This window comes from Muntiacus reevesi, chromosome 4 (assembly GCF_963930625.1).
Source record: "Muntiacus reevesi chromosome 4, mMunRee1.1, whole genome shotgun sequence".
Lineage (NCBI taxonomy): Eukaryota > Metazoa > Chordata > Mammalia > Artiodactyla > Cervidae > Muntiacus > Muntiacus reevesi.
This window is the reverse complement of record NC_089252.1, coordinates 97,526,199-97,551,982: the sequence shown is the minus strand read 5'-3', so window position 1 is coordinate 97,551,982 and position 25,784 is coordinate 97,526,199. Positions and strand designations below refer to the sequence as shown.

Sequence of the window (25,784 nt, the reverse complement as noted above, 5' to 3'; positions counted from 1 at the left end):
AATGTGCAATTCAGTAATTTTTATCAAACTTATAGCTATGCAGCCATCACCACATCTACTCTTAGAACATTCTCTTCACCCCAGCAAGTTCCTTCATGTCCGTTTGCGGTCAGTTCTTTCTCCTAACCTCAACTCTGCCTTTGACTTTAGAATTTTAGGATTTATCTGTGTTGTAGATCAATAGCTCATTTCTTTTTGCTGCTGAATAGTATCCCTATTTGTTCTTTAAAATAACAGCTTTATTGAGATTTAATTCACATACCATATAGTTTATTCTTTTACATTGTACCCTTCAGTGGTATTCTGTATTCACAAAGCTATGTCATCATCACTAGTATCTCCTTCAGAACTTTTTGTACCCTCAAAAGAAATTCCATCCCTCTTAGCAGTCATTCCTTTTTCTCCTATGCCTGCTTCCTGCCCAGGCCCAGGAAACCAATAATGTGCCTTTTGTCTGTATGGAGTTGCCTGTTATGGAGATTGCACATAAATGGAATCCTCCAATACTTGACTTTTTTGTTTCTGGCTTCTTTCACTTAGAATCATATTTTCAAGATTTATCCATATTTGCACGTGTGTCAGAATTTCATTTCATTTCATGAACAAACTATACATCATTGTAGGGATATACCACATTTTGCTTATCCATTTGTCAATTGATAGATCCCACTTTTGGCTCATTATGAATATCATTGCTTTGCACATGCATGTTCATATTTTTGTCTGGATGTATGCTATCATTTCTCTTGAATATAAACCTAGGAGTAGAATTGCTGAGTCATAGGGCAACTATGTTTGCTTTTTTTTTTAAGAACCGCTGAACAGTTTTCCCAAAGCAGCTCTACCAGTCTACATTCCCATCAGCATCATGTGAAGCTTCTGATTTCTCCACATCTTCACCAACACTTGTTATATATCTTTTTTGTTGTAGTCATCCTAATGGATATGAAATAGTATCTTTCTAGTTTTGTTTTTTTTTTTCTATTTATTTATTTATTTATTTTCAAATCTTTTATTTTTCAGTGTCTTTCTAGTTTTGATTTGCACTTTCCTGCTGACTACTGATGTCCCTGTTTGTTTTTTAAATATTTATTTATGTGTTTATTTACTTGGCTGTGCCGGGTCTTGGTTGTGGTTAGTTGCAGCATGTGGAACCTTTAGTTGTTGCATGCAAGGTCTTTTAGTTGCAGTGTGTGGACTCCTTAATTGCAGCATGTGGGACCTAGTTCCCGAACCAGGGATCAAACCCAGGCCCCGTATATTGGGAGCACAGAGTCTTAGCCACTGGACCACCAGGGAACTTCCTTCCATCCCTTGCATTTAAATGATCTTTCTGTTTGTTTTAAATGTCATAGAACCATGGTCCACATGACCAAATTCTCCTCCTGGTATTCCACCAAGAAAACTCAGGTATTTCCATGGCACCAAAGGCTGAAAGCCAGTCACCAATGCTGGCAATTTTCAGGAATCCTGGAGGGCTTCAATTATTGAGCTTAGTGATTTGAGTAGAGAAAAGCCAATACAAAGGAGGAGTCTCTTTATTTATTTATTTTTAGCTGTGCTACATCTTCATTGCTATGTGGGCTTTTCTCTAGTTGTGGCAAGTGGGGGCTACTCTCTAGTTGCAGTGTATGGGCTTCTCATTGCAGTGGCTTCTCTAGTGAGAGCAAAGTCTCTAGGCCATGTGGGCTTTCATAGTTGCAGCTCCGGGGGTCTAGAGTGTACACTCAATAGTTGTGACACTTGGACTTAGTTGCTCTGTGGAATGTAGAATCTTCTTGGATTAGAACCCATGTCTCCTACACTGGCGGGTGGATTCTTTACCACTGAGTCACCAGGGAAACCCAGTAAGCTTTTTTGATTAAGGACCAGGAATTGGGCCATGTAATCTCTTGTTGCAACTTCTCAGCTCTGCCCCTGTAGCATCAAGGCAGCTGTAGGCAGCACATACATGAGTAGGTGTAGAAAATGTCTCCTAATAAAACTTTATCTGTAACAATAGGTGGCAGTCCAGAATTAGCCATGGAACAATAGTTTACCTACCCCTGCTCTCAGGGATGGCTCAGACTTAGATGGAAAAATCCAATCTTAGGTGCATTTGAAGGTATTTTCATGGTGGCCATGACTGTGCAAGTGTCCATGGCTTGGTTCTGCCTTTCCAAGACACTGCAAGAGGTTTATCAGCTTGGTAACCATTCACTGACCAGTCCACCGTAAGATCTGCTCGTCTTCCACTCCAGATGTGTAAGCAGAGCCTCAGTAGACTGAGCCCCACCTCCCTCATTCCCTGACTGTGATCATCAACTGGCGTTCATTGAGCAGCACTGTGGAAGCTGCCTGAGTTAAGGTGCCCCCATCCTGCCCTTCTGTCAGGATGATCTGACATACTGGAACAAAAAAAAGCAGAATCAAGCTTTCAGACCCAAGCAGGAGATGCATGGCCTCACACGACACCCAAAGAGGGGGAGAACTCATCCTAATATTGTATTGATGCCTGAGACAGACTTATAATGGATATCATCTGTAAAAAGATATAAAGCTTTAGTTTCCAGGAAATGGAAACAACATTTAGACTCAGTGGATTGTTCACGGGACGTCCAAGTCACCACTCTACCCTTTGTCGGTAAATAACTTGGATAGACTTTAAGATTTAATGGGCTGTCATTTTAGTTGCTCTTAACACATCCCGAGCACATGGAAAGGCACGTCAGTGATTAAGTGCTAAATACTGTCTATTGTGAAGACTTTTGGAACAGTGAACAGAGAAAAATAACTTTCCTTCCAACAACATGAAACATATTGTTTATTAATGTAACGAAACCTGTTCAAACCACAGTGGAATCAAAAGCACTTGATCTGATAATGTGATTTGATGGCTTAATTAAAGTGACACTGTATAATGTAATAAAAGCAAAGGAAGAGGACAGTGAGCTGCCAGGGTGCCGCCTAGGCTCCTAAAGCCACTGCCGTGGTTTTTGGAGAATGATTTTTGCTTTTTTTTTTTTTTTGCTGAATGAGGAATGTCTTTGTTAGCTATATTTTTAGTGCTAAAGATTGCTTCCTATCTTGGTTAAAAGGCAGTTTTTAAGGACATGTACCAGTGTGAGAATGCCTAAGTAACTAGCCTATTTTAAATCAGAACACATTGAGAAAGAGCATCCCATTTTCCACCCAAATTAGCAAACAACGAAGTAAATCCATGGTTGCTTTTCAAAAGAATTTGACATTGAAATCATGGTTTTCTGCTATTTTAGGAGAAAATATTAATGTTGTTCTATTTTCAGTTTAATCATTTTCACTCACCAGATTAATGAGCTTGAATCACTTTATCTTCATAAAAGAGATTCTGATATGAGCACTTAATTCCTTTGTAGGCAGCTGCCCTCCCAGAAACTTTTCCCAAAAGTTACCTTTTACTTCTAGAAAGTTTCAACATAGAGAAGTATAAGGAAAATAACATTTTAAATGCAGCCCCTTAGAAGATTGTTACCTGTCTTCTTTTAAAAGTGGCTTCCGTGGTAACTCAGGTGGTAATGCCTCTCCTGGTAATGCAGGAGACCCCAGTTCAATTCCTGGGTCGGGAAGATCCCCTGGAGAAGGGAACAGCTACACACTTCAGTATTCTGCCGTGGAGAATTCCATGGATGTATATAGTCCATGGTGTCACAAAGAGTTGGACATGACTGAGCGACTTTCACTTTTACATTTTTTTTAAAAGTATTACTAGCTGTTACTTTTTATTCTTGGAAGTGATTAAGAAAGAAGTAAAAAGAAAAAAAATAAGGCTGGTTTTTTAAGACTCTCCAGCATCCTGGGTTCCCATACTTTTTTTTTTCTATTTTTTTAATTGGAGGGTAATTGCTGTTCTCTTGTTCTTAGTGGCTCTTAGTTGTATCTGACTCTTTGTGACCCCCATGGACTGTAGCCCACCAGGCTTTTCTGTCCATGGGGATTCTCCAGGCAAGAATGCTAGAGTGGGTTGCCATGCCCATCTTGAAAGTGATTAAGAAAGAAGTAAAAAAAAAAAAGGCGGCTGGTTTTTTAAGAATCTCCAACATCCTGGCTTCTCATGCTTTTTTTTTTTTAACTGGAGGGTAATTACTTTACAATATTATGGTTTTTGCCATACACCAACATGAATCAGCCATAGATATACACGTGTCCCCTCCCTCTTGATCTCCCCTCCCACCACCCTGCCCACGCCATCCCTCTAGGTTGTCACAGAGCACTCGCTTTGGTTCCATGTGCCATAGATCAAACCCCCACTGGATATCTACTTACATATGGTAATGTATATGTTTCAATGCTGTTCTCTCAAATTCTGGGTTCTCACACTGTTGAAGGTCATGCCATATTCTATCAAGCACTTTTACATGCTCAGATACCCATGATGATTAATTTTATGTGAATAGGTAGAGAGTTGGTATAAGTTTCCTTTGATTGGTTGGCATGAAGTTGATAGTTGACATCTAACATAGCTTTAACTACTTTAGGCTCATGTTTGTAGGCAGTGAATTTCTTTTCATGTCTCAGGCAACTTCATCTACAATGCAGCGCTTTCTCTAGGAGCTATGCCTGCTTGCACCTATGATTTAAAAGGCTACATAGAGATTTTCATGGACCAGATGCTGTACTGGCCTTTTCCATTCATATATGTTTTATTTAATCCTCAAAACAGCCTCTGTCAGGATTCACATTCATTTATCAAATATTTGTTGAGCATCTACTATGAACAAATATTAGGCAGTAGACATAAGGCTGAACAAGGGAGAAGAGTCTCTTATGGAGCTTAAGTTTTAAGGCGAAGAAAGAAACGAACAGGTCAGCCAATGATAAAGCTCCAGTATTCTGCAGATCCGATCCGGTGGTTTGCTGGGAGTGGCAGAGTGTAGTGAGGCCATGGGGAAGCAAGCTTCCCTGGATAGAGTGACTGTTCTATCGCTCAGTTGTGTCTAACTCTGTGATCCTATGGACTGCAGCACTCCAGGCTTTCCGGTCCTTCAGTGTCTCCCAGAATTTGCACGTCCATTGAGTCGGTGATGGCATCCAACCATCTCATCCTCTGCCATCCCCTTCTCCTCCTGCCCTTCAATCTTTCCCAGCATCAGGGTCTTTTCCAACGAGTTGGCTCTTCGCATCAGGTGGCCAAATTATTGGAGCTTCACCTTCAGCATCAGTCCTTCCAATGAATATTCAGAGTTGATTTTCTTTAGAATTGAGTGGTTTGATCTCCTTGCAGTCCAAGGGACTCTCAAGAGTCTTCTCTAGCACCACAGTTTGAAAGCATCAGTTTTTCAGCACTCAGCCTTCTCTGTGGTCCAACTGGTGGGCTAGTCTACAAAGTTCTGAGAGGGAAAAGTCCTTTGCAAAGGCCTTGCCTGAGACATAGGAACCAGTGAGGGTGAAATCTCGAAAGACCTCCCTTGGTAAGGGAAGACTTAAGACGATGCTCTTAGTGCGATGCCTTTGAAGGGTGCTAAGCAGGGCTGTGGAACCATCTGACCAGGTTTTTAAACCCATTGCTGCCTGTTAGGTGAGGAATGTTTGCAGTGGACGTGGGGAGAAATTGGCAAGACAGCAGGAGGCTGATAGAAATACTCCTGGCAGAATGATACTGGTTGGATGAGGGCGATCCGAATGAAGGTAGAAGTCATCTGTTAGGGTTGCATTTTATCATAGAGCCTCTAATATTTACTAACACATTGGATGCAGGGTTGGTGGGGGCAAGCAAAGAGAGAAATGCAGTGTTACTGTTTAACAGATGAGGTATCTAAGATTCCGAAAGAACAGGTGGTCATCCAGAGCCTCCCAGCAAGGACGTAGAGCTGAGACGTGAACCCAGATCCCTTTGTGTTCAGATACAGTGTTCTTTCTGTTTCACGAGGGACTGCCAGCTCCCGTATGGATCCACAAGCAGTGGCCTCTGGTTTTAAATGTCATCACGTGGCTTGAGCTGCACAGTTTATTACTCTTTCTCTGAATGAAGGAGCTTTAAAACTAAACGTCCTTGCGGCAATCAGATACCCTTCCTAAAGATCAGGCTTATCCTCCTGAAAGGAATCACTGGACTCTCTCTATCCGCTTGACTTACTTTTGACAGGTTATCTTGAGTCCTCAAGGCGGGGGCTACTGAGGCCTTGATCGCTGGGTTGCTCCCAGGGAGGGCCAGGGAACCCGCCTGATGGGGATGGTAGAGCCTCCTAGACTGAGGATTCTGTGCATCCTTGAATCAACAGGACCTGACACAGTTCCTAAACCATGAGCAAACAGTTACTGTTCGTTGAATGAATGAATGGGGAGATGATATAAGGCCGGTGGGTACGAACGTAGATTTTGAAATCAAGCACATCTGGACTCAAATTCCAGGCGAGTCGTTTACTCCTACATGTCTTTGCTCTAGTAAATATCTAAGCCTCCATTTCCTTTCTGTAGTGTGGAGCTAATAATCACATTTCCTTCTCTGACTTTTAAGTGAGACAGTGTGCCTCAGCCCAGACACTGTCAAGGCATTGGTATGTTTCTTTTGTAGCACTTCTCAACATCAAAATTTTACATTCATTTGTGTACTTTTTCCCCCTAATACCTAGCTCTCCCACTACCTTATAAGCTCCATAAATGGTAAAATTGTTCTTTTGTTTTGTGTTGGTTTTTCTTTGTTAGAGAGAGGGTGCAGTGCTCACTGTTAGCTCCACAGGAAATATTGGAATGGATGGATGGATGAAGCTAATCTATACATGCCAAGTGGCCAGGAGTAAAAGAATTCTTGCTACAAGAGGTGGCACAGTTGAGGCATTTATAATCTAGCCCAGACCAGGTGCTGTAATGGGGGGAGCATGGCCAGGCACTTGGAGTAGGGTTCCACACCTCTCCCAGGCTTCCCCAGTAGTTCCACGATAAAGAATCCGCCTGCAGTGCAGGAGATTCAGAAGACGCATGTGCAGATCCCTGGGTCAGGAAGATCCCCTGGAGGAGGAAATGACAAACCACTCCAGTATTCTTGCCTGGAGAATCCCATGGACAGAGGAACCTGGCAGGCTACAGTCCACTGGGTGGCGTAGAGTCGGACACAACTTAGCCACTGAGCACTTCACGCCTTTCCCAGGACCTGAACTCAGAAAAGCCTCTAGGATTTGGAAAGGCATGACTCCACCATGCAAAGAAGGCTTTCCTCTCAGTCCCAAGGAACAACCATGCTGCCCAACTCCTCCACCGCTGCCAAAAGCAGAGGAAGGAGGCACCGGATGAGTCAGACGCTGGTGTCAGGATGCTCGCAGGCAGATCCGCTTTATGGTTTGGAAGCTGTTGAGCTGGTACTGGTACCAGACGCTCACGGCTGTCTATCGATTTCACACGTTATAGATATCCCCTAATTACTGAATCTTCTGTCTCCAGGCAGGTGGGCAGAGTTTCACCTTCAGGGCCGACATAACCACCCTCTCACAGCTTCAGCTTTTCTCTGCCCTCTAGAAAACACCTTCCCTGACATTGGGTTTGTTTGTGTGGGCACTGTGATGCTTGTGTACCGCAGCCTGGAAGTTAATAAAGGCCACCAGCATCCTTCCTCCCAGAGCAGCATACCTCCCCTTTCTGTCGCTAACTAGCGGCTCACAGCCCGAGAAGCAGGAGGCGCCGAGATGCCTGCGTGCGTCCCCGCGGAGTCATGCGAGGAAGGTAGCTGGGAGACAGATGATCTGTCTGCTCCATTCTTCCATTCATTCTTCCATGAGCAAACACAGGCTCCTTGAGGCTGATTTTTCTCTAGGTACAAGGAACATGGCCTGAACCCTTGGCTTTTTCAGGGCGTAAGCAGTGCAGTCACTCCCCAGCGCCCGAGACTGTGTGTAAAGACACTGGGCGGAAGCCCACGGTGAGGCCTCTGGAATCATCGTTTTCTCTCGCTTAAAAAGAAGAAAGACTTATCTATCTATTGGGCTGCACTAGGTCTTAGGTGCAGCCCGTGGGGGTTTTAGTTGCGGCATGTGAAGTCTAGTTGTAGCATGTGGCATCTAGTCCCCTGACCAGGGACCCAGCCTGGGCCCCCTGCATTGGGAATGTGGACTCTTAGTCTCCAGGCCACCAGGGAAGTCCCCATCTTTTCCTCTTTCTTTCTAAGCACAGCCAGGGGTCGCCACAGTTCCTGGCTTCACTCCTGGGTCCTCTTGGGACTGGTTTGTGATCCCAAAGCACTGGCTTGGACCCCCATAAGCGTCGTGGCCCGTGTCACATGTACATCTGTGGGAGAGAAGGTGCTGTCTGCCCATCGACACAGTGCTAACAGGTATTGTCTATGAAGTGGACGGAACCCCGTGGTTTCCATGCAGAACTGGCTTCTGAGAAGAGAGGAGCCTTCTCCATGAGGAGTGTACTGAGCATCTCAAACTGTTGGTTTTCACCATTCATCTAGAAGCCCAGCTCCTCAGAGCATATGGATCTGTGTGCCCAGGGGTGGGGATGGGGTAGCTAGGAGTCAGAAGTGGGGCTGTTGCTCCCAAATGCTGAGCAGGTGATTTCCCCCCTGGGGCCCACTAGGAGTGCTGCTTGATCGCATCCTGGTCTCTCCAATGTAAGTGGCATTTCTGATCTCTTGGGTCCTCTTACCCAAGGCCAGGTGGGGTTGCTTGAGGCCAGTCCTCAGGTGTGGAAGACCCTGGACCAGACCAGAGAGGGCCATCCTTACCAAATGACCTGTTGGTACAGGTGCCACATCTAGGGATTGAAACAAGGTTGGAATTCAACCAGTGGAGCACATCCAGTAAGAAACGCAGGTGCCAGGAATCAGATTGAGAGCTGGTGAGGTGAGAGCCAGAACACTCCTTCTAGATAGAGTCGGTACCTGAGTGATGCCTAATTCTAGGAGGAAAGCTACTTTAAGGACCAAATTCAAGCAAAGGAGTAAGAGTCATAGTCATCTAGAACCAAAGATTTAAATAAAAGCCTGGCTAAACACATCAGTGTGGTTCACTAGTTGTTCTGTTGACATGGCCACTGGGATCACTTAAGAAGATAGCTCATGGGGTCTTAGATCTTGGGTGGTGTTTAGAAAAGTCTCCCAGTACTGAGGACAACGTTTGTTGTTCAGTTGCTAAGTTCTGTCTGACTCTTTATGACCCCATGAACTGCAGCACTGCAGGCTTTCCTCTTCTTCACCATCTCCCAGAGTTTGCGCAAACTCATGTTCATTGAGACGGTGATACCATCCAACCATCTCATCCTCTGTTGCCCTCTTCTCCTCTTGCCCTCAATTTTTCCCAGCATCCCCATCTTTTCCAATGAGTCGGATGTTTCTTCATGATAAATGAGACCATAACATCATGTCAGCTGTGGAAACTAGGAGGCTAGTCAAGAGAAGGCCCAGCTTCAGGCTCAGGGCACTGGGCATTGGCCCACCTCAGGCCTGCAGCCTGCTTTCTGGTACTGACCCTCCGTTGCAGCCCATGACTAGAGCAAGACTGCAGGTGAAGTTAAGAGGCACCACGGAGAAAGGATGCTGTGCTTAGTTAAAGGTTCGCTGTGCCCTTTTGGCCGGCAAGCACACCACATTATTGTTGGGACGGAGGGAAGGGCTCTCGGGCACATGGAATCCAGCCTTGCACCCAGGGTATGAGAAGCAGCTTTTCTTAGGCAGGATTGGGATGATGCATCACTCTGAACTTGGCCACCTCCCTTAGCGCCAAGCTGAACAATGCTATTTCCTGCACAGGACAGAGGTACCTCCCCTGGCCTTTAGCTCTCAGAGGAAGACGGATATCATGCAGACACAAAGACTCCAAGGAAGAGGGAGAGGTCCGGACGAGCAGAATGTGGGAAAGTCAAACCTGCGTGTTTGGAGGACTCTGGCTGCTGCTGGGTTTTTTTTTGTTGTTGTTGTTGTTTTAATATTTGTTTACTCATTTACTTCGCTGTGCCAGGTCTTAGCTGCAGTGCCCGGAATCTTCAGTCTTGATTGTGGCATGCAGGATCTTTTTTTATTTGTGGCATGTGGAAGTTTTAGTTGAGACATGTGGAGTCTCGTTCCCTGACAAGGAATCAAACCTGGGCCCCCTCCATTGGTCGTGTGGAGTCTTATCCACTGGACCACAGGGAAGTCCCCTGATGTGTTTTGAGCCTGTGACTCCATCATACGCACCGTGCAGACAACCGATGGGATGAGGAAGTTTTCTGGTTTGCTGTCTCCCATGGTAGTTGCCACAAAGCTTCTGGTACTCAATTGTTGACCGAAAAACTGAATTGTGTTAACGCATCAAAGCTTGTTCGAGGGAATAGGGAGGATGCCATTAGGTGACAAAGAAAAGAACCCCAAGGGTGTGTTAGGAAAACTGCGTTTTCCCTCCTGGGTAGGTTCTCCACCTCCTGGGTGTTTCTCCTTTCCCTTTAGGCAGAATCCTTCATTCCTGGTCACTAAATGTAGGGGCAGGGGTTTCCCCACGACAAGTAATTCCCTGCAGCACCAGCTGAGTGTCCTACCATGTAACCCAGGCCCACAAGACTGCTCCCATCCCACTTCAGACACCAGCCACCAAGGAGCGGATTCCCAAATTACCCGTAACTACTGTCTGATTTGGTTACAAACTGGGGATTCACATTGTTTTCTCCTCTGCTTTGATTAATTTGCTAGGGAGGCTCACAGAACTGAGGGAGACATGTTTGCCAGTTTTTTGACAGGTGTGACCAAGGTGGCAGATGAACAGAGATGAAGGGAGACACGGGGTGAGGTCTGAGCAGGTCCCACTGCTTTTGGGTGTGCTCACCCTCCCAGGGTATGGGTGTGTTTTCCTCTCTGTTTGAAGAAAACAAAACCACTAACTTGAAAAAGGTAAATCCACCCTCGTGTTCATTGGATTATTTACAAATACCCAAGATATGGAAACAACCTAAGTGACTATTGATTGTTGTTGTTCAGCAACAAAATGTCATGTCCAAGTCTTTGCGACTTCATGGATTGCAGCACGCTAGGCTCTGCTTTCCTCCACCATCTCCCGGAGCTTGCTCAAACTCATGTCCATTGAGTCAGTGATGCCATCCAACCATCTTGTCCTCTTTTCTCCCCTTCTCCTCCATCTTCACTTTTTCTCAGCATCAGGGTTTTTTCCAGTGAGTTGGCTCTTCACATGAGGTGGCAAAAGTATTGTAGCTTCAGCTTCAGCGTCAGTCCTTTCCGTGAATATTCAGGGTTGATTTCCTTTAGGATGGACTGGTTTGATCTCCTTGCTATCCAAGGGACTTGCAAGAGTCTTCTCTAGCACCCGAATTCAAGATGAATGGATAAAAAAAATGTGTATGTGTGTGAGTGTATACACACATATATATTTAATATATATTTATTTATTTATAATGGAATAGTATTCTGCTGTAGAGAAGAATGAAATCTTGCCAGTTGCAACAGCATGGGTGAACGTTCAATGGCTTCCCAGATGGCGCTAGTGGTTAAAAAACCCACCTGCAGAGAGGGGGGATCAGGATGGGGAACACATGTAAATCCATGGCTGATTCATGTCAATGTATGGCAAAAACCACTACAATATTGTAAACTAATTAGCCTCCAACTAATAAAAATAAATGGAAAAAAAAAACTAAATAAATCATTTTTATGCAGATGTTAATTATACCTAAGAAAAAAAAAACAAAAAAAAACCCCCACCTGCCAGTGCAGGAGACATAAGTTAGCCAGGTTCGATCCCTGGGTCTGGAAGTTCCCCTGGAGGAGGGTATGGCAACCCACTCCAGTATTCTTGCCTGGAGAATCCCATGGACAGAGGAGCATAGCAGGCTTTGGTCCATAGGGTCACAAAGAGTCCGACACGACTAAAGCGACTTGGCATGCACACGGGGGTGGACTTTGAAGGCATTATGCTAAGAAAAAAAAGTCAGACAGAGAAAGATGAATACCATATGATCTCATTTATATGTGAAAACAAAAACCAAGGACATAGATATAGGGAACTGACAGGAGTGAGGTTTGGGGGTGGGAAAAAGAAGTGAGCTAGTTTTTGTTTTGTTTTTTGGTTTAAATAAATTGAACGATTTTGAAAGGAAATTTTTGAAAAGAGTAAGAGATGTTTCTAGCATCACTTGGGAAATTATAAGGTTTTAGGAGCTATGTGCCAGGAACCCATGGCAAAGACCAATATATATTTATTTTCTATTGTAACAGGTTAGAGTTTGCATGATTTAAGACAGCATAGATTTAAAACTTGAAAACAGTTGTCCTCATGCTTGGGGGAACTTGGGGTCTCCCACATCTTGAGAAAGTGGTCCTCGAGTCAGAGCTGGCAGGGATGGACTCAGCTCCACACACTTTCCTTTGAGACCTGGGTCTCCACCATCCTCCTCCTCATTCTCTGCTTGCCAAGTCATGGTAGTATTCTTCCCAATATAATCTTCCCAATAATCTTCCCAATTTTCCCACCTCAGGGACTTTGCACAAGCTCTTTTTCTGTCTTCCATATGTAAGTTTCCTTCCTTCCTGCTCATATTATAAACCTCTAATCACTGTTCAGATTTCAGTTCAAGTGTCACTGTGCTTGGTCAGCTTTTCCTAACCAGTCTCTCCAATCTAGGTCATAGTTCTTTATTAAACCATTTTACAGAGTGACTATGACATTTTCCTTAAAAGCATGTAATCACATACTCCTTACTGCTGGGAGTATTTAACCTTTTTGATGCCATGGACTCTTTTAGCTATCGGGTGAATCCCATAGACTTCTAGATTTCTCATACTGATGGTTTTCGATCGATTACTGAAGAAGCCAATTATCCTCAGATAATATGAAAGTAATTTTTAATTGTAATATAATAATTGATCTGTTTCTTGATGAAGACATTCAATTATAAAACCTTGCAGCAGATCTAATAACCATTATAATTTCAAAATAATAATGAGCATGAAGGAAAATTTGAAGTATTAGCAATAACTGCAATCAAATAGGAATGTATCTGATTTCTATTGGTGATGTCACACAGTTTCTGCTGACACTACAGCAGTTTCCAACATTTGAAATATAAAGAAATGCTAAATTGTAGTTAGAGATTAGCAAAAATAAAAATGTATTTTTTTCCCATCCAAATTAACACATTCCTGTGGATTCTATCCAGAGCCCCTGAGGAGCCCCAAATTAAGAAGCCAGTTTTAACTGGGGTAAAGCAGTTAATGTCTGTTTCCCCTCTGGGCTGTAATCTCCAGACGATCAGAGGCCGTGTCATCGTGTGTTCACATATATTCCTAGTTCCTGCTGTATAGTAGGTGCTTAATAAATATTTAACAGTTGCTACTTCTTATAGCATCCTGGCAACACAGCAGCCAGTGTGTGCTTGCACGTCTCATAGATTTATTCCTGATGCTTCCACCCAAGCTTTATCCCAAACCACTCCACTTGCCGTGTCCAGAGCCGAAAGAGTCTGACTTCAGAGTGACAAAGTGAGTGAATGACCCTCTTGAATCTCAGACTCTAGAACAGAGGTAATGATGGAACCAGCAGCCCCGCAGAATGACCTGAGGATGTGATGATGTAATTTGTGAAACACACAAACTCGGCCCGGAACCAAGCTCCTCAGATAGGACTCGTGACAGTTGCAATGTTGTCGGAGAACAACACAGTCAAAGGCCCTGGGGTGGGCACCCTCCACTACCACTCCTGTGTCCAGCTTCCACGTGGTGGCTTGAGGGGACCACAAGCTTAGTTTGTATTTCTGATGGAGGGGAACTGTACTTGGGCTGCGCCCAGTCTTGAAAGTGAAAGTGAAGTCACTCAGTCGTGTCCAACTCTTTGCGACCCCACAGACTGTAGCCCACCAGGCTTCTCTGTCCATGGGATTTTCCAGGCAAGAATACTGGAGTGGGTTGCCATTTCCTTCTCCAAAGGAGTTAGAGGCTACACTGAAAATTGTCAAGATATGCACACTCTCATCTGTCACTGAGAACAAAGAAAATCAGAAAGAAGAGGTGGGAAGAAAGCTTTTTTGCACAGAGTATTGTTAAGCAGGGGGCTTTCCACTTAGCTGTGTGGTAAAGAATCTGCCTGCCAATGCAGGAGACACAAGTTCAGTCCCTAGGTCAGGAAGATCCCCTGGAGAAGGAAATGGCAGTCCACTCCAGTATTTCTGCCTGGGAAATCCCATGGACAGAGGAGCCTGGCGGGCTCCAGTCCATGGAGTCAGACACGACTTAGCAGCTAAACAACAACATTAACCAGGGAGGAGGCACAGAGCTGAGGCTGGAGCGGGGATGTACTGTGTCTGTATGGGACATTTTCCACCTTTCAAGCCCTTTGAATAACCCTCCTGACCTCTTCAGTACCCTTCTGACCTCTTCAGCACTGTCTTGCAGATGGGAGAACAGACCTGGGAGGTGTTGATGGAGAGAGTATGTGTGATCACCGCACCTATCTTCTTGGTATGGAATACGGCAGGCTGGGGCCAGTTCTGAGACCCCCCTCCCACTCGGGGTGCACAGCCCAGCCCAGTGGCTTGATCTCTCTGAATGCCAGTGTCTTCATTCATCTTTCGGGGAGAGGGTGGCCCTGTGGACCATCTGAGAGGAAGGCACGGAGCCTGACCCCTGGCGGGCACGTGGCACCTCCATCTAGATAAGAGTCCCGGTGTTGTCCTTCCCCCAAATGCCAGGGCTGGGACCCTGCTTTGACCTGGTTCTGGCACTTTGCCCATGTGGTTTCCTCCCTTTCAGGAGCTCTTGGGCAGTTTTGGGGGAGGTGACCCCCCCACCCCCGAGCCCCCGCAGAGTACCACGATGCCAGGTTTGAAGTCCTACACGATCAGCTTTGGGGGACTTCGTGTTTACCCAGACCTTTTTGATACAGCCCTTCAGAAACAGAAATCCTTCCCCGAGGCCATTTCTTTGGAAATTTTCCCTAAAGCGCCCCATATTCAAGGGTTCTTGAGTTAGGCCAGGCGAGAAAGCAGTGACAGGCATTAGGTGGTCTGAGGCTAGGCTGGTGGCTGAGAGGTTCCCACCTGCTCACGAGGACATCGTACTCCTGCTCTCCCTCCCCTGCCTCCCCTGCGGTCCTCCGCTGGCTCTGTGTGATGTCACCCCCATCCGGTCCCCACCCGGTCCCCACTTCACAGGAGGCAGCAGTCTCTTGTCCGTTGACAAGCTCTGTGAGAGCGGATGGCCCAAATCCCTATGCTAGAGCTGTGCTGTTCATTTGACGCCTGATCAATAATTGCCCGTTGCCTCAGGTGCAAAACTCGAAGGGTCTGGTGGCGGGAGGAGACCTCCAGGGAGGATTTCAAATCCAAATCATGTCAGGCACTTGGAACTTACACTGGCTTTCACAGAGAAAGTCTCCCATTAGTTTATATCTAAGGCCCCAAATGAAGAGGATTGGGGGTGGAAGGGAGAATCTCTCATGTATTTGTGGAACCGCCGAGAAAATATCCCTGATGTTGATTGAGAATCAGAGGACCTTGGGTGCTTGGCTAGAAGCCTCTTCATTATGTAATGAGGGCTGGGATCATAATTAAAGGTGGTTTAGAAGGAAGGTAGAGATTCTCGGAGCTGGCGCCCAGCATCAGCCAAGATGCCTGTGAAATGCAATCAGACTCCAATGGGAAGGTAATCAGGCCCCCAGAAGGGGAGGCTGATGTCAGGAGCACCTCACAGGGGATGGTTGTTCAGAGAGCCGGGTGTGGTGCCTCCTGCCTGGTTAAAAGGCTTTGATTTTGCGCAAAAGGATGTATCAGGATTGGCCGACGCCCTGTGGTAGGTGCAGTGGTGATGGTCATCGTCAAGGGCATTGGGCATCTGCTTCGTTAGGGCCAGGCAGCTGTGAGTGAAGGCAAAGGAGGGCGGTGGGAACTGCAGCAAATACGAGGGCCCAGCCCCATCTGAAGGTGGAGCTCTGGGAAACCACTGCTGTGTGTGGATGCAGGCCCAATTGAAAAGCTGGTTCTACATGTAAAATATACAGGTTTTTAACAACTTACGGACCAGAGATGTATTAATACGTCTCTTGTTTCCCAAATGTTATTGGCCGAAGTGTTTCGATATTTGCTTACATAACAAATCACCAGCCACAGGTGTTAGTTTCTGCAAAAATCCCCTGGTCAGTAATCCCCGTGTGGGCCTGGCGGTTTGTCCTTGCATGTTCCGCTGGGCCTTGGGCCCTCAGCTTCTGGCTGAGCCACAGTGGCCCCTGTGATCTTTACCCCAACCCTGTGAGGAGGGTGCTGCCAGGTACCAGCCACCCATTTTGCAGATGAGAATACAGGGGTCTTTATGAGTCTGGCTCCAAAGTCCACTCTTTATTCATTATCCCAACTCTTCTAAGCTGTCCCTTCTGTGATGTACCTCAGTGCCACTTGTATCTGACGGATAGTTGGAATTTTGATGGAGGTTTTGTAGGAAGGAAGGGTGTGCGTCCCTGAAAAGGCCGGCGAAGTGTGGAAGCACACGGCCAGAGCGCCCTGGAGACCGGGTGGCCCGGTCTGGCCCGAGAGGAGTCCGTGAGGAGGACGGGGAAGGCCCTGAGGCTGGAGACATCGGAGCGGCCACGTCACAGGGGACCTGTGGGCCGGGGCGAGACCACGGAGTCAGTTCCATCCACGCCATTCATTCAGCCCACGTTTACAGGGAGCCCGCTGGTTGCCAGGCTCTGATTGGGTGCCAGGGAGAGTGTAGTAAACAGAAATGTGCAACTCTTCAGGGAGCTCACATTCTAGCAGTGAAGTGTCATCACTCACTGCAGGCAGCTCCTGAGGTCACTGGTAGGAAGCACTCTCTGGGAAGGGCGCCTCTCAGGCTGGGAAGGGGGCAGAATGCAGTGCAGAGAACACACATGCGGGCAGTATGGTTGGATGGCATCACCAACTCAATGGACATGAGTTTGAGCACACTGCAGGAGATAGTGAAGGACATGGAAGCCTGGCGTGCTGCAGTCCATGGGGTTGCAAAGAGTCGGACACGACTTAGCCACAGAATCACAAACTGTGTTTCAAACAAAGATTTAGCCTCCCTTTAGCTTCTGTGTATGGCATCAAGAAACCATTGATCCACAGGCCGAAACTCTCCCCACCAGCACCTTTTGTGCACCCAGGAGTTGAGAGTGGTGTTTATAGGTTAAACAGTTGAAGAAAATCAAGAAAGAAGAAGATTTCATGGCACATGAAAATGGTATGAAATGGAAATGCAGGATCCATAGCCAGTTTCATTGGAGCACATACACGCTTGTCACGTACAGATGAGCTGGGCCTCCTCTGTGTTTCAAAAGCAGAGCCGTGTAGTGGTGACAGACGCTACATGGCTGGAAAGGTCAGGCCCACTGCTGTCCTGCCCTTCACAGGGCAAGCGTGCCCACCCCCGTCCTAAGTCCTCCTCGTGATCTGCAAGTGCTTTCTCCCAGTCTAGCCCAGAACATCCACCGTCTCAGGGAGGAGGAGAGCAGAAGGGCAATTTCTGCCCCACCTGCTCTTCCCTTAGGCTTAGCTGGGGGTCCTCAGCCTGCAGGCCCCTGGCCTCTGCTTCCATGTATAACCTTTGACAAGCTTGCGTCTTTGGAGGCCCCTTCAGTTAGGGCTCAGATGGTAAAGAATCCATTGCAATGCAGGAAATCAGGGTTCAATTCAGGGGTCAGGGAGATCCCCTGTAGAAGGGAATGGCAACCCACTCCAGTATTCTTGGTTGGAAAATTCAGTAGAGGAGCCTGGAGAGCTGTAGTCCATGGGATCACAAAGAGTCGGACACGAGTGGGCACCTAACACTTTTTTCAGTTACTGAATTCTCTCTGTGGCAGGTGGTCTCGTTAGAGTGAGGCCAGACCTGCCTGTTTTGTGAACTTAAACCAATATTTTCTAGCCCTTTAAGACAGTGGAATTCTATACTGTCATCAAAACAGAAATACCAAATTCTTTTTTTAATATATATATTTATTTGTTTATTTGCCTATGCTGGATCTTAGTTACAACATTCAAATTCTTAGTTGTGGCATGTGGGATCTAGTTCCCTGAGCAGGTATCAAACCCAGGCCCCTGCTTTGAAAGTGTAGATCTTAGCCACTGGGTCACCAGGGAAGCCCCCCACATTCTTCTTGATAAGACAATATTTCTATGACTTACTGAGTAAAATAAAATGACAAGAAACTCACTCACAGAGCCACAATGCTTTATATCCCATTTATGTCAAATTGTATGTATATGTTTTTGCAAATGTACGAAGATGTTGGATCCCCAGAAAGTTAACAGTAGTTATCTCTGGATACTGAGATTATGGGTGATATTTTTAAAACTTTCTTCTTACTTTTTTGGATGACTTTGGTTGCTTTTTAAAAACATTAGCATGAATCATCTTAATCAGTAAAGAAAAAGCCAGCTATTTTAATTTCAAAGAACAAATAAGAAGAATGGTTGCATCCGCCTGTGGGTGATAGAATTATTTATGTGGTTGTGATGTAACTGGTAGAGACACATGCATTCCCATTCGGCTCATCCCTAATTGCATCTTCGGAATAAAGGAGATAAGTTAGAACATGGGAGAAAGTGGGAAAAGATCTAGAAGTCAGAAAATCTGACATGGTCATCATTGGAGGGGACACAGTCTTTCCAATATGTAGATCTCCTTGGTTCATTATTGGTATTTGGATAGATGGGAATGTAGATCTTTTCCTGGTTTGCCTCCACCTGCGCCCCAACCTTTACACTCTAGAGAAACTAAGCCACGTAGGGTTTTTTTTAATGATGTGTTGGCGCCACCTAGTGTCAGCACCCTGTCATCTCACGCCCTGTCTCCGGAGGAGCCGACCCTCACATTCTTTGTTTGATGTCCCTGCTGTGGTGGCATTTGCGCAGCAGGCAGCGAAATGCCTCCCGGGGTTCTGCAGGGCGGTGGGGATGCCTCATTAATTTATCCCTTCCTTCCTATCTCAGTTGCACAAAGCGAATCTGTCCGACTGAAGTGGGGTTTGGCAGTTGAAGAGCAAAAAAAGGGATGCCTCCCTGTCAAAACCAGTCTCCGCTTTTCTCCAGCAGCTAGCTCCTTAAAGCCCGTCCCTGCTTTTCTGGCAGGAAAGCCATCTTCCCCAGGGCTCCCTTGGGCTTGGGACTCCCATGTAGCAAATAGGGGGCTCTGGCTCGTGTGGGCTGCTTGGCTTGTAGTTGGGCTCCGGGAAGAAGCCAACACCAAGCTCTTGTCCTCCAGGCTGCCTCCCTCCTGCTTGCCACGGCGCGCTGTCGTCCTGCCTGACTCCCTCGCCCCCATGCTCCTCCTCGTCCAGAGCATCATCGGCTTTGTCTGTTTGCTCTAGAACCCGGTCCTGTACGCCTTTTCTCTCCCAGCTCGACGAGCACCCCCACTGTCTGCAGCACCTCCTCCCGGGCCTCTCCCCTCCTCTCTTAGCCCCTCGGGGTTCTTCTTTGCTCAGCTGAAGCTCCAGGGAACTTTGTGAAGTGCCCACCTTCTGTGGTTCAGATCTTGCCCGTGGCTTCTGGGTGCTGTAGGGTAAAGGCTGGCATTTCCCTCTGGGCGTGCAAGGCCTCCCACCTTGTTGCCTGCGCCCTGATTCAGCCCCACTGCCTGTCTTTGGTTCCCCCAGGCCTTCTGCCTCCTGAGGTCCCTTGGCTCTACCTCCCCCGACTCCCACATAGTGAGTGTCCACTCAGCCCTCAGTGGGATGTGTCTTCTTCAAAGGGCCCTTCCCCAGACCGCATCGCATGAGTCAAATCTCCTAAATAAGTGCTTGGAACATGCAGCACGGCTCTCCTCCCCTTGCCCGCCCTATCCTGCTGTAACAGTAACTCCACACGTGTCATTCTCTGCTGAATCGCTGTCTTCCCCCCTTTAGACCAGTGGTTCTCAGCCAGGGGAGGTTGGCCCCCTGGGGACATTTGTGGTTGCTTTAACTTGGGAGGAGAGCTACACGCATCAAGTGGGTAGGCGCCGGGATGCTGCTAATGATACAGGGCACACGGCAGCCCGCAGGAGCAGAGACTCTTTCATCTGGCCTGAGAGGCCACTGGATTGCTCAGCTATAAAAAGGAAGGCATTGGAGTCAGTTCTAATGGGGTGGATGAACCTAGGGCCTATTGTACAGAGTGAAGTAGGTCAGAAAGAAATATATTGATTATTAACACTATATACATATGGAATCTAGAAAGATGGAACAACGATCCTGTGTGCAGGACAGCAAAGCAGACACAGATGTAAAAGACTGACTTTTGGACTCAGTGGGAGAAGGAGAGGGTGGGATGACTTGAGAGAATAGCATTAAAAACATGTGCTTCCTTGGTGGCTCAGATGATAAAGAATCTGACCGCAATGCCAGAGACCTGGATTTGATCCCTGGGTTGGAAAGATCCCCTGGAGGAGGGCATGGCAACCCACTCCAGTGTTCTTGCCTGGAGAATCCCCATGGACAGAGGAGCCTGGCGGGCTACAGCCCATGGGATCACAAAGAGTCAGACACAAGTGAGTGACTACAGACAGCACGGCGCCTGCACGTTGCCACATGTAAACCAGATTACCAGTGCGCGTTTGATGAATGACGCAGGGCACCCGAAGCCAGTGCTCCGTGACAACCTGGAGGAATGGGGCGGGGAGAACCCTGTCTCTGAGTGGAAGCCCCATGGAGGCAGGAACCATGGCCACTGTGAAGGTGGATGTCTGGAGAGCCAAAAATGCCATTGAAAGGCTGACTCGGCACTCTTGGCCCTTAAATGGGCTTATCCATAGACAGGTACAGAACCACCGCATCCCTTCAGAACTGCCGGCCACAAGGAATAAGTGGGAGGATGAGCCTGACTTTTCCTTGTGCTCTACCTGCATCAGGATAGTTATTCAGAGTCCTGCTGCTCCCAAGAGCGTCATCCTGACCTTTTGTGCCTTTGCTTTAAAAATGATTTGAAGTCCCATTTTTAATTTTGCTTACACTCTGGTCTATTTACAGTAAAATTTGATCTACTAGTTTTAGTCAAGACCTTCCACAAGTCAAACGGCCTTGGTTTCTAACAAAAATTTTGTTGTGGAAGCAAAGGCCAGATGACTAGGCAAGATTAAAAGAGGTTAACGCATTATAACAGCTGAATCTAACCTGTGATGTGGGGCAAAGGGTTGTGGACAACCTTTTGGAGACAAGTGGGGAAATTGGAATGTGCACGGTATATCAGATAATACCAAGTTAGTGTTTGTTTTCTTAGGTACGAGAGTAGTCAGCATGGGCTGCTATATCACACACCATAGACTGGGTGTCTGAAAACAACAGAAGTTTATTTCTCACAGTTCTGGGGGCTGGGGGGTCTGACTTCAAGGTGCCGGACTCGCTCTCCGGTGAGGACTTCCTTCTGATGCACAGGCGGCGGTCTTCTCGCTGTGTCGTCATGTGGGGAAGGGGTGAGGGAGCTCCCTGGGGTCTCATCGGGATATTCATCCCACTCTCGGAGGCTCCCCCGTCACGACCTACTTGCCTCCCCACGCTCCACCTCCTATTACCATCTCGTTGGACATTAGGTTTCAGCACATGGATTTAGGGGCACACAGATACTCAGATCCTCGTCATTACAGAAGAGAATGTCCTTATTCTTGGGAGATACAGACCCAAGTATTAAGGAGTGAAGTTCAGAATGTATATACCTTGTTCTCAGGGATAAAGCAGGAAAATGTGTGTGTGTATGTGTGTTGTGTGTCTGTGTGTGTCTGTGTGTTGTGTGTCTGTGTGTTGTGTGTGTGTCTGTGTGTGTTGTGTGTCCATGTGTGTGTTGTGTGTGTGTCTGTGTGTGTCTGTGTGTTGTGTGTGTGTCTGTGTGTTGTGTGTCTGTATGTGTGTGTTATATGTCTCTGTGTGTCTGTGTTCTGTGTTGTGTGTGTGTCTGTGTGTGTGTCTGTATGTGTGTGTTGTGTGTCTGTGTGGTGTGTGTCTGTGTGTGTGTCTGTTGTATGTGTGTCTGTGTGTTGTGTGTGTGTGTGTCTGTGTGTTGTGTGTGTCTGTGTGTTGTGTGTGTGTCTGTGTTGTGTGTGTGTTTCTTGTGTGTCTGTGTGTTATTTGTGTGTCTGTGTGTTGTGTGTGTGTCTTGTGTGTGTGTGTCTGGTGTGTGTGTGTCTGTGTGTGTGTCTGTGTGTTGTGTGTGTGTCTTGTGTGTATGTGTCTGGTGTGTGTATGTCTTTGTGTTGTGTGTGTGTCTGGTGTGTGTGTGTGTCTGTGTGTTGTTTGTGTGTCTGTGTTGTGTGTGTGTCTGTTGTGTCTGTGTGTCTGTGTGTGTCTGTGTGTTGTGTGTGTGTGTCTAGTGTGTGTGTCTGTGTGTGTTGTGTGTCTGTGTGTTGTGTGTGTGTCTGATGTGTGTGTCTGTGTTGTGTGTGTGTCTGATGTGTCTGGTGTGTGTGTGTGTGTCTGTTGTGTGTGTCTGTTGTGTGTGTGTGTGTCTGTGTGTGTCTGGTGTGTGTGTGTGTCTGTGTTGTGTGTGTGTGTCTGTGTGTTGTGTGTGTGTGTGTGTACAGAGGGAGGCGGGCAGAGGGAAGACAGGTGTGGGGCAGTGCTAGCCGCGGGGGCTCTAGGTGGCCCGCGGGGGGCGCGGGGTGGCGGGGGGCGCGGGGTGCCGACGGGTGCCGCGGGGCGCGGGGTGCCGAGGGGTGCCGAGGGGTGCCGCGGGGCGCGGGGGGCCCGCGCTGAGCCCGGCCGCGTGTGTCCAGTCTGCAGCTCCCCGCCCGTGCACATGAAGGTGCAGCCGCTGAACCGGACCACGCTGCAGGTGTCCTGGAGCCGGCCGGAGACCGTCTACCACCCGCCCATCATGAATTACATGGTGTCCTACAGCTGGACCAAGAACGAGGACGAGAAGGAGAAGACGTTCACCAAGGACAGCGACAAGGACTTGGTGAGGCCTCCGTGTTCCGAGTCAGGGCGTCCGCGGCCGGGGGCCCCGTGTGTCTCCTGGGGTGCCGCCTCTGTGACGTGCCAGCCCCCTGCCGCCGTCCTGGTGAAGGCGGGCACCACCGCGGGCAGCACTGGGATGCCACGGCTCCCCCGCCCTTAAACTCGCCGGCCACACCACCAGAAAAAGAGTTAATCTGTTTGTAGTTAGGCCCTTCAAAACTGACTACTTTTTCTTTCGTTATTTAAAAAAAAGACGGCAGAAAGCCCCCTGGAAGCCCTCGTCATCTGATGCATTATCGTACATGTTGCGTGGGTTGCACAGCTGTACAGTGGGGCTGGGCAGGGCGCGAGCGCCGTCAGTACTGGCTGTTAGCATCACCGCAGTTATTCCCCCTCTGCCTCCCTCCTCCCCACTCCTACTCTTGTCAGCCCCCCCAGGCAACCCTCTGCAGTCCCCACCGCTCCCTCCTGTCACATGTCATCTGCCTCACACCTTCCTACCTGCGAGACCCCGGCGACCACGCCATTTTTAACCACTGTTCTCAGGCTCTCAGACCCTGTAATACCTGACTTCACTTTTGAGCTACACGTGCCCAATTCCGTGTCTCACCTTAGATGTGCATAAATATTTAGTGGCCAGCCCCCAATAAGGCCCTTGAGAACAGATGTTTGCAGAAGCCAAGTCTTCTTCCCCTAGAAAAGCAATCAGTCCAACAAGCGCTGGTCTTCACATCTTTGCCTGGAAACTCAAAGCGACACGTTTGGGTGTGAAAGCCTGGCGTTTATCGTTAATCAAAAGAAGTCTTTGGGATAATGAAGCCCATCATTGTATATGTACATGAAAAATGTAATAGCACCGAGTGGGATTCTTAATGACTGTTACTGCTTTTTTTCCTTCCAATACAGAGTCCCCAGGGCCCATTCAATCACTTACAGAATAATACTTTTCGTATTGCTTCAGATGACGATTCTTTTACTTCATTTCCATTTATATTTTCAATTTCCCCACTAGACGTTGTTATCTGGGTCACATTAGGGAATGATGAGCTTCATGAAATCGGAGAGGAATCTGTTGAAAGGCACCCAAGGTTGTGATGTGTTTTAACCTTTTCTCTTGTCAGGACCAGAAGTCCAGGAGGGAGGTTTCTCTTTCTGAGCTAAGGGGGGCTTGCATTAATCAGCAGAAACTAGCTAGGCACTGATTCGGTTTCTTATACTAAGTGGGAGATAATTAAACATGCAAAGATGAATAGATACCGGCTCAGAGTGAATTCTAATAAATCCCTGCTTAGAGGAAGCAAAGATTTTTACTCTGCACAGAAGACGAGGTCACAGGTTTAGAGACTGAGGCATAAATGAGTTTCAGAGAAGGAGAGAGATGTAGAGAAAAACATGCTTTGACAGCAAGTTCTTTTTTTATAAGGATTTCTAGGGGTGGTTCTTTTCTTTTGGGACACACAAAATTAATTTTCTTAATTCCTCAAGAAGTCCAGAGTGCTGACTTAGTGGCAGCCAAGTTTTTCTCCAATTTAGAATTCTTGTGGCCAGAAACATTTCCCAAACATTTTCCTGGCTTTTGCCAGCATCCTCCCGACACACACACCCTCACTGCCAACCTGGGGAACAGGTGTTACTGCCTGCCTTTTCCGAAAGGTAGGCTGAAAGTGAAATAACTGGACCCCAACCTCCTGCTCTCCCCAGGAATACATTTGCTAGGCAGCAGGCAGCAGGCATGGCCCCAGTAACTTGTTAATGCCTCTTCAGAGGTTTTCAATAGCTACCTTGGGGAAAACCCACTCAGTGGTTAAGCTCCCAGAGCTGATTTCTGGATCTGGCCCAGAATTCGGTGACGAGACATTTCATCATCAGGGAGTCTTTAAAAAATCAGTTGCTTTTGCTTATTTGTTTCTTTCGGCAGGCAAGCCCTGCCAGCTTTTCAGGCATTTTCCATTTTCTGATTTTTAAAAGTCTCTTGGAGTAAAGCTTTGCGGGATGGGGATCTGGATTTGGCTCCTGACTTGGGACCAGGGATTGGGAAACTTTTCTCTTGAAAGAGTCAGAGAGTTAAGATGTTAGGTTTTAAGGCCTCTGTGGGCAGCTGCTCAACTCTGCCACTGAAGGGTGAAAGCTGCCACAGCAACAGGGAAATGAATGGGTGTGGCCGTGTGCCAATAAAACTTTATTTACAAGAAACAAACAGCGGGCCAGATTGGGGCTGTAGGCTGTCACTTGTGAACCCCTGTGTTAGACCAGGGCCGTGGTGTCTATTATGTGGTGAGGACTACCAGTGTACAAGGCTCGCTTGACCTCTGTTGTACAGAAGTCCCAAGAACCCTGCGAGGGAAGTCTTACTCTTTCCGCTTAACAGCTGGAGGGAGCAGAGGCCAAAAGACATTGAGCAGCTGATTCAGAATCACACAGCTGGTGAGTGGCATGGCACAGGTACCTCCCTTGTCCTCTGACTTCCCGTCAAGTATTCTTCCAGCTTCGTGCCTTGTGTTATCCAAGGTCAAGGTACAACAGTGCCTTTAAACTGCAAAGAAACAGTAACGCGGAGACTTCGTTGTGGCTGCTCTCAACTCTGCGTGGCCCTGGAAATTCAGTACACTTGATGATTCTAGACGGTAAATCATTATCGTTTACAAGGTAGAGCAGTTTTGATAGAAGTCCCAGCCTCATGGATACAAACAGGGCTGAAGGCACGCGCCAAGACAGGGTCAAGCATCTGTGTCGAGACTGGTGTTCCCTTCTCTTACTCTACGTGTTTTTGTGTTGAAAGCATATTCCCAGGTGAGGTTACTGCTGAATGCTTGTTCCTTTCAGGGCGAGCCTTTGGTCAGTGAGGAAGCACGATGTTCGTTGGGCTTTGCCATGGTACCCAGAAACCTACACGTGATGCTTAACAGTCTTTGCTGTTCGGCTTTGGGACATACGGTGTGCTCTGGCCTTTAGCACCAGCTCACGCCTCTCCTT

The 25,784-nt window shown here is 47.3% G+C and overlaps 1 protein-coding gene across 3 annotated transcripts in view; it reads left to right on the top strand.

The window, feature by feature from the left end:
• The window catches only part of PTPRG (protein tyrosine phosphatase receptor type G), a 755,472-nt gene that overhangs the window by 619,179 nt on the left and 110,509 nt on the right, over positions 1-25,784 (top strand). For all 3 annotated transcript variants that reach the window (XM_065933358.1, XM_065933359.1, XM_065933357.1), the window contains exon 9: positions 22,628-22,812. In XM_065933358.1, the coding sequence (XP_065789430.1) occupies positions 22,628-22,812 (185 nt within the window). The remainder of the gene's footprint in view (positions 1-22,627; positions 22,813-25,784) is intronic.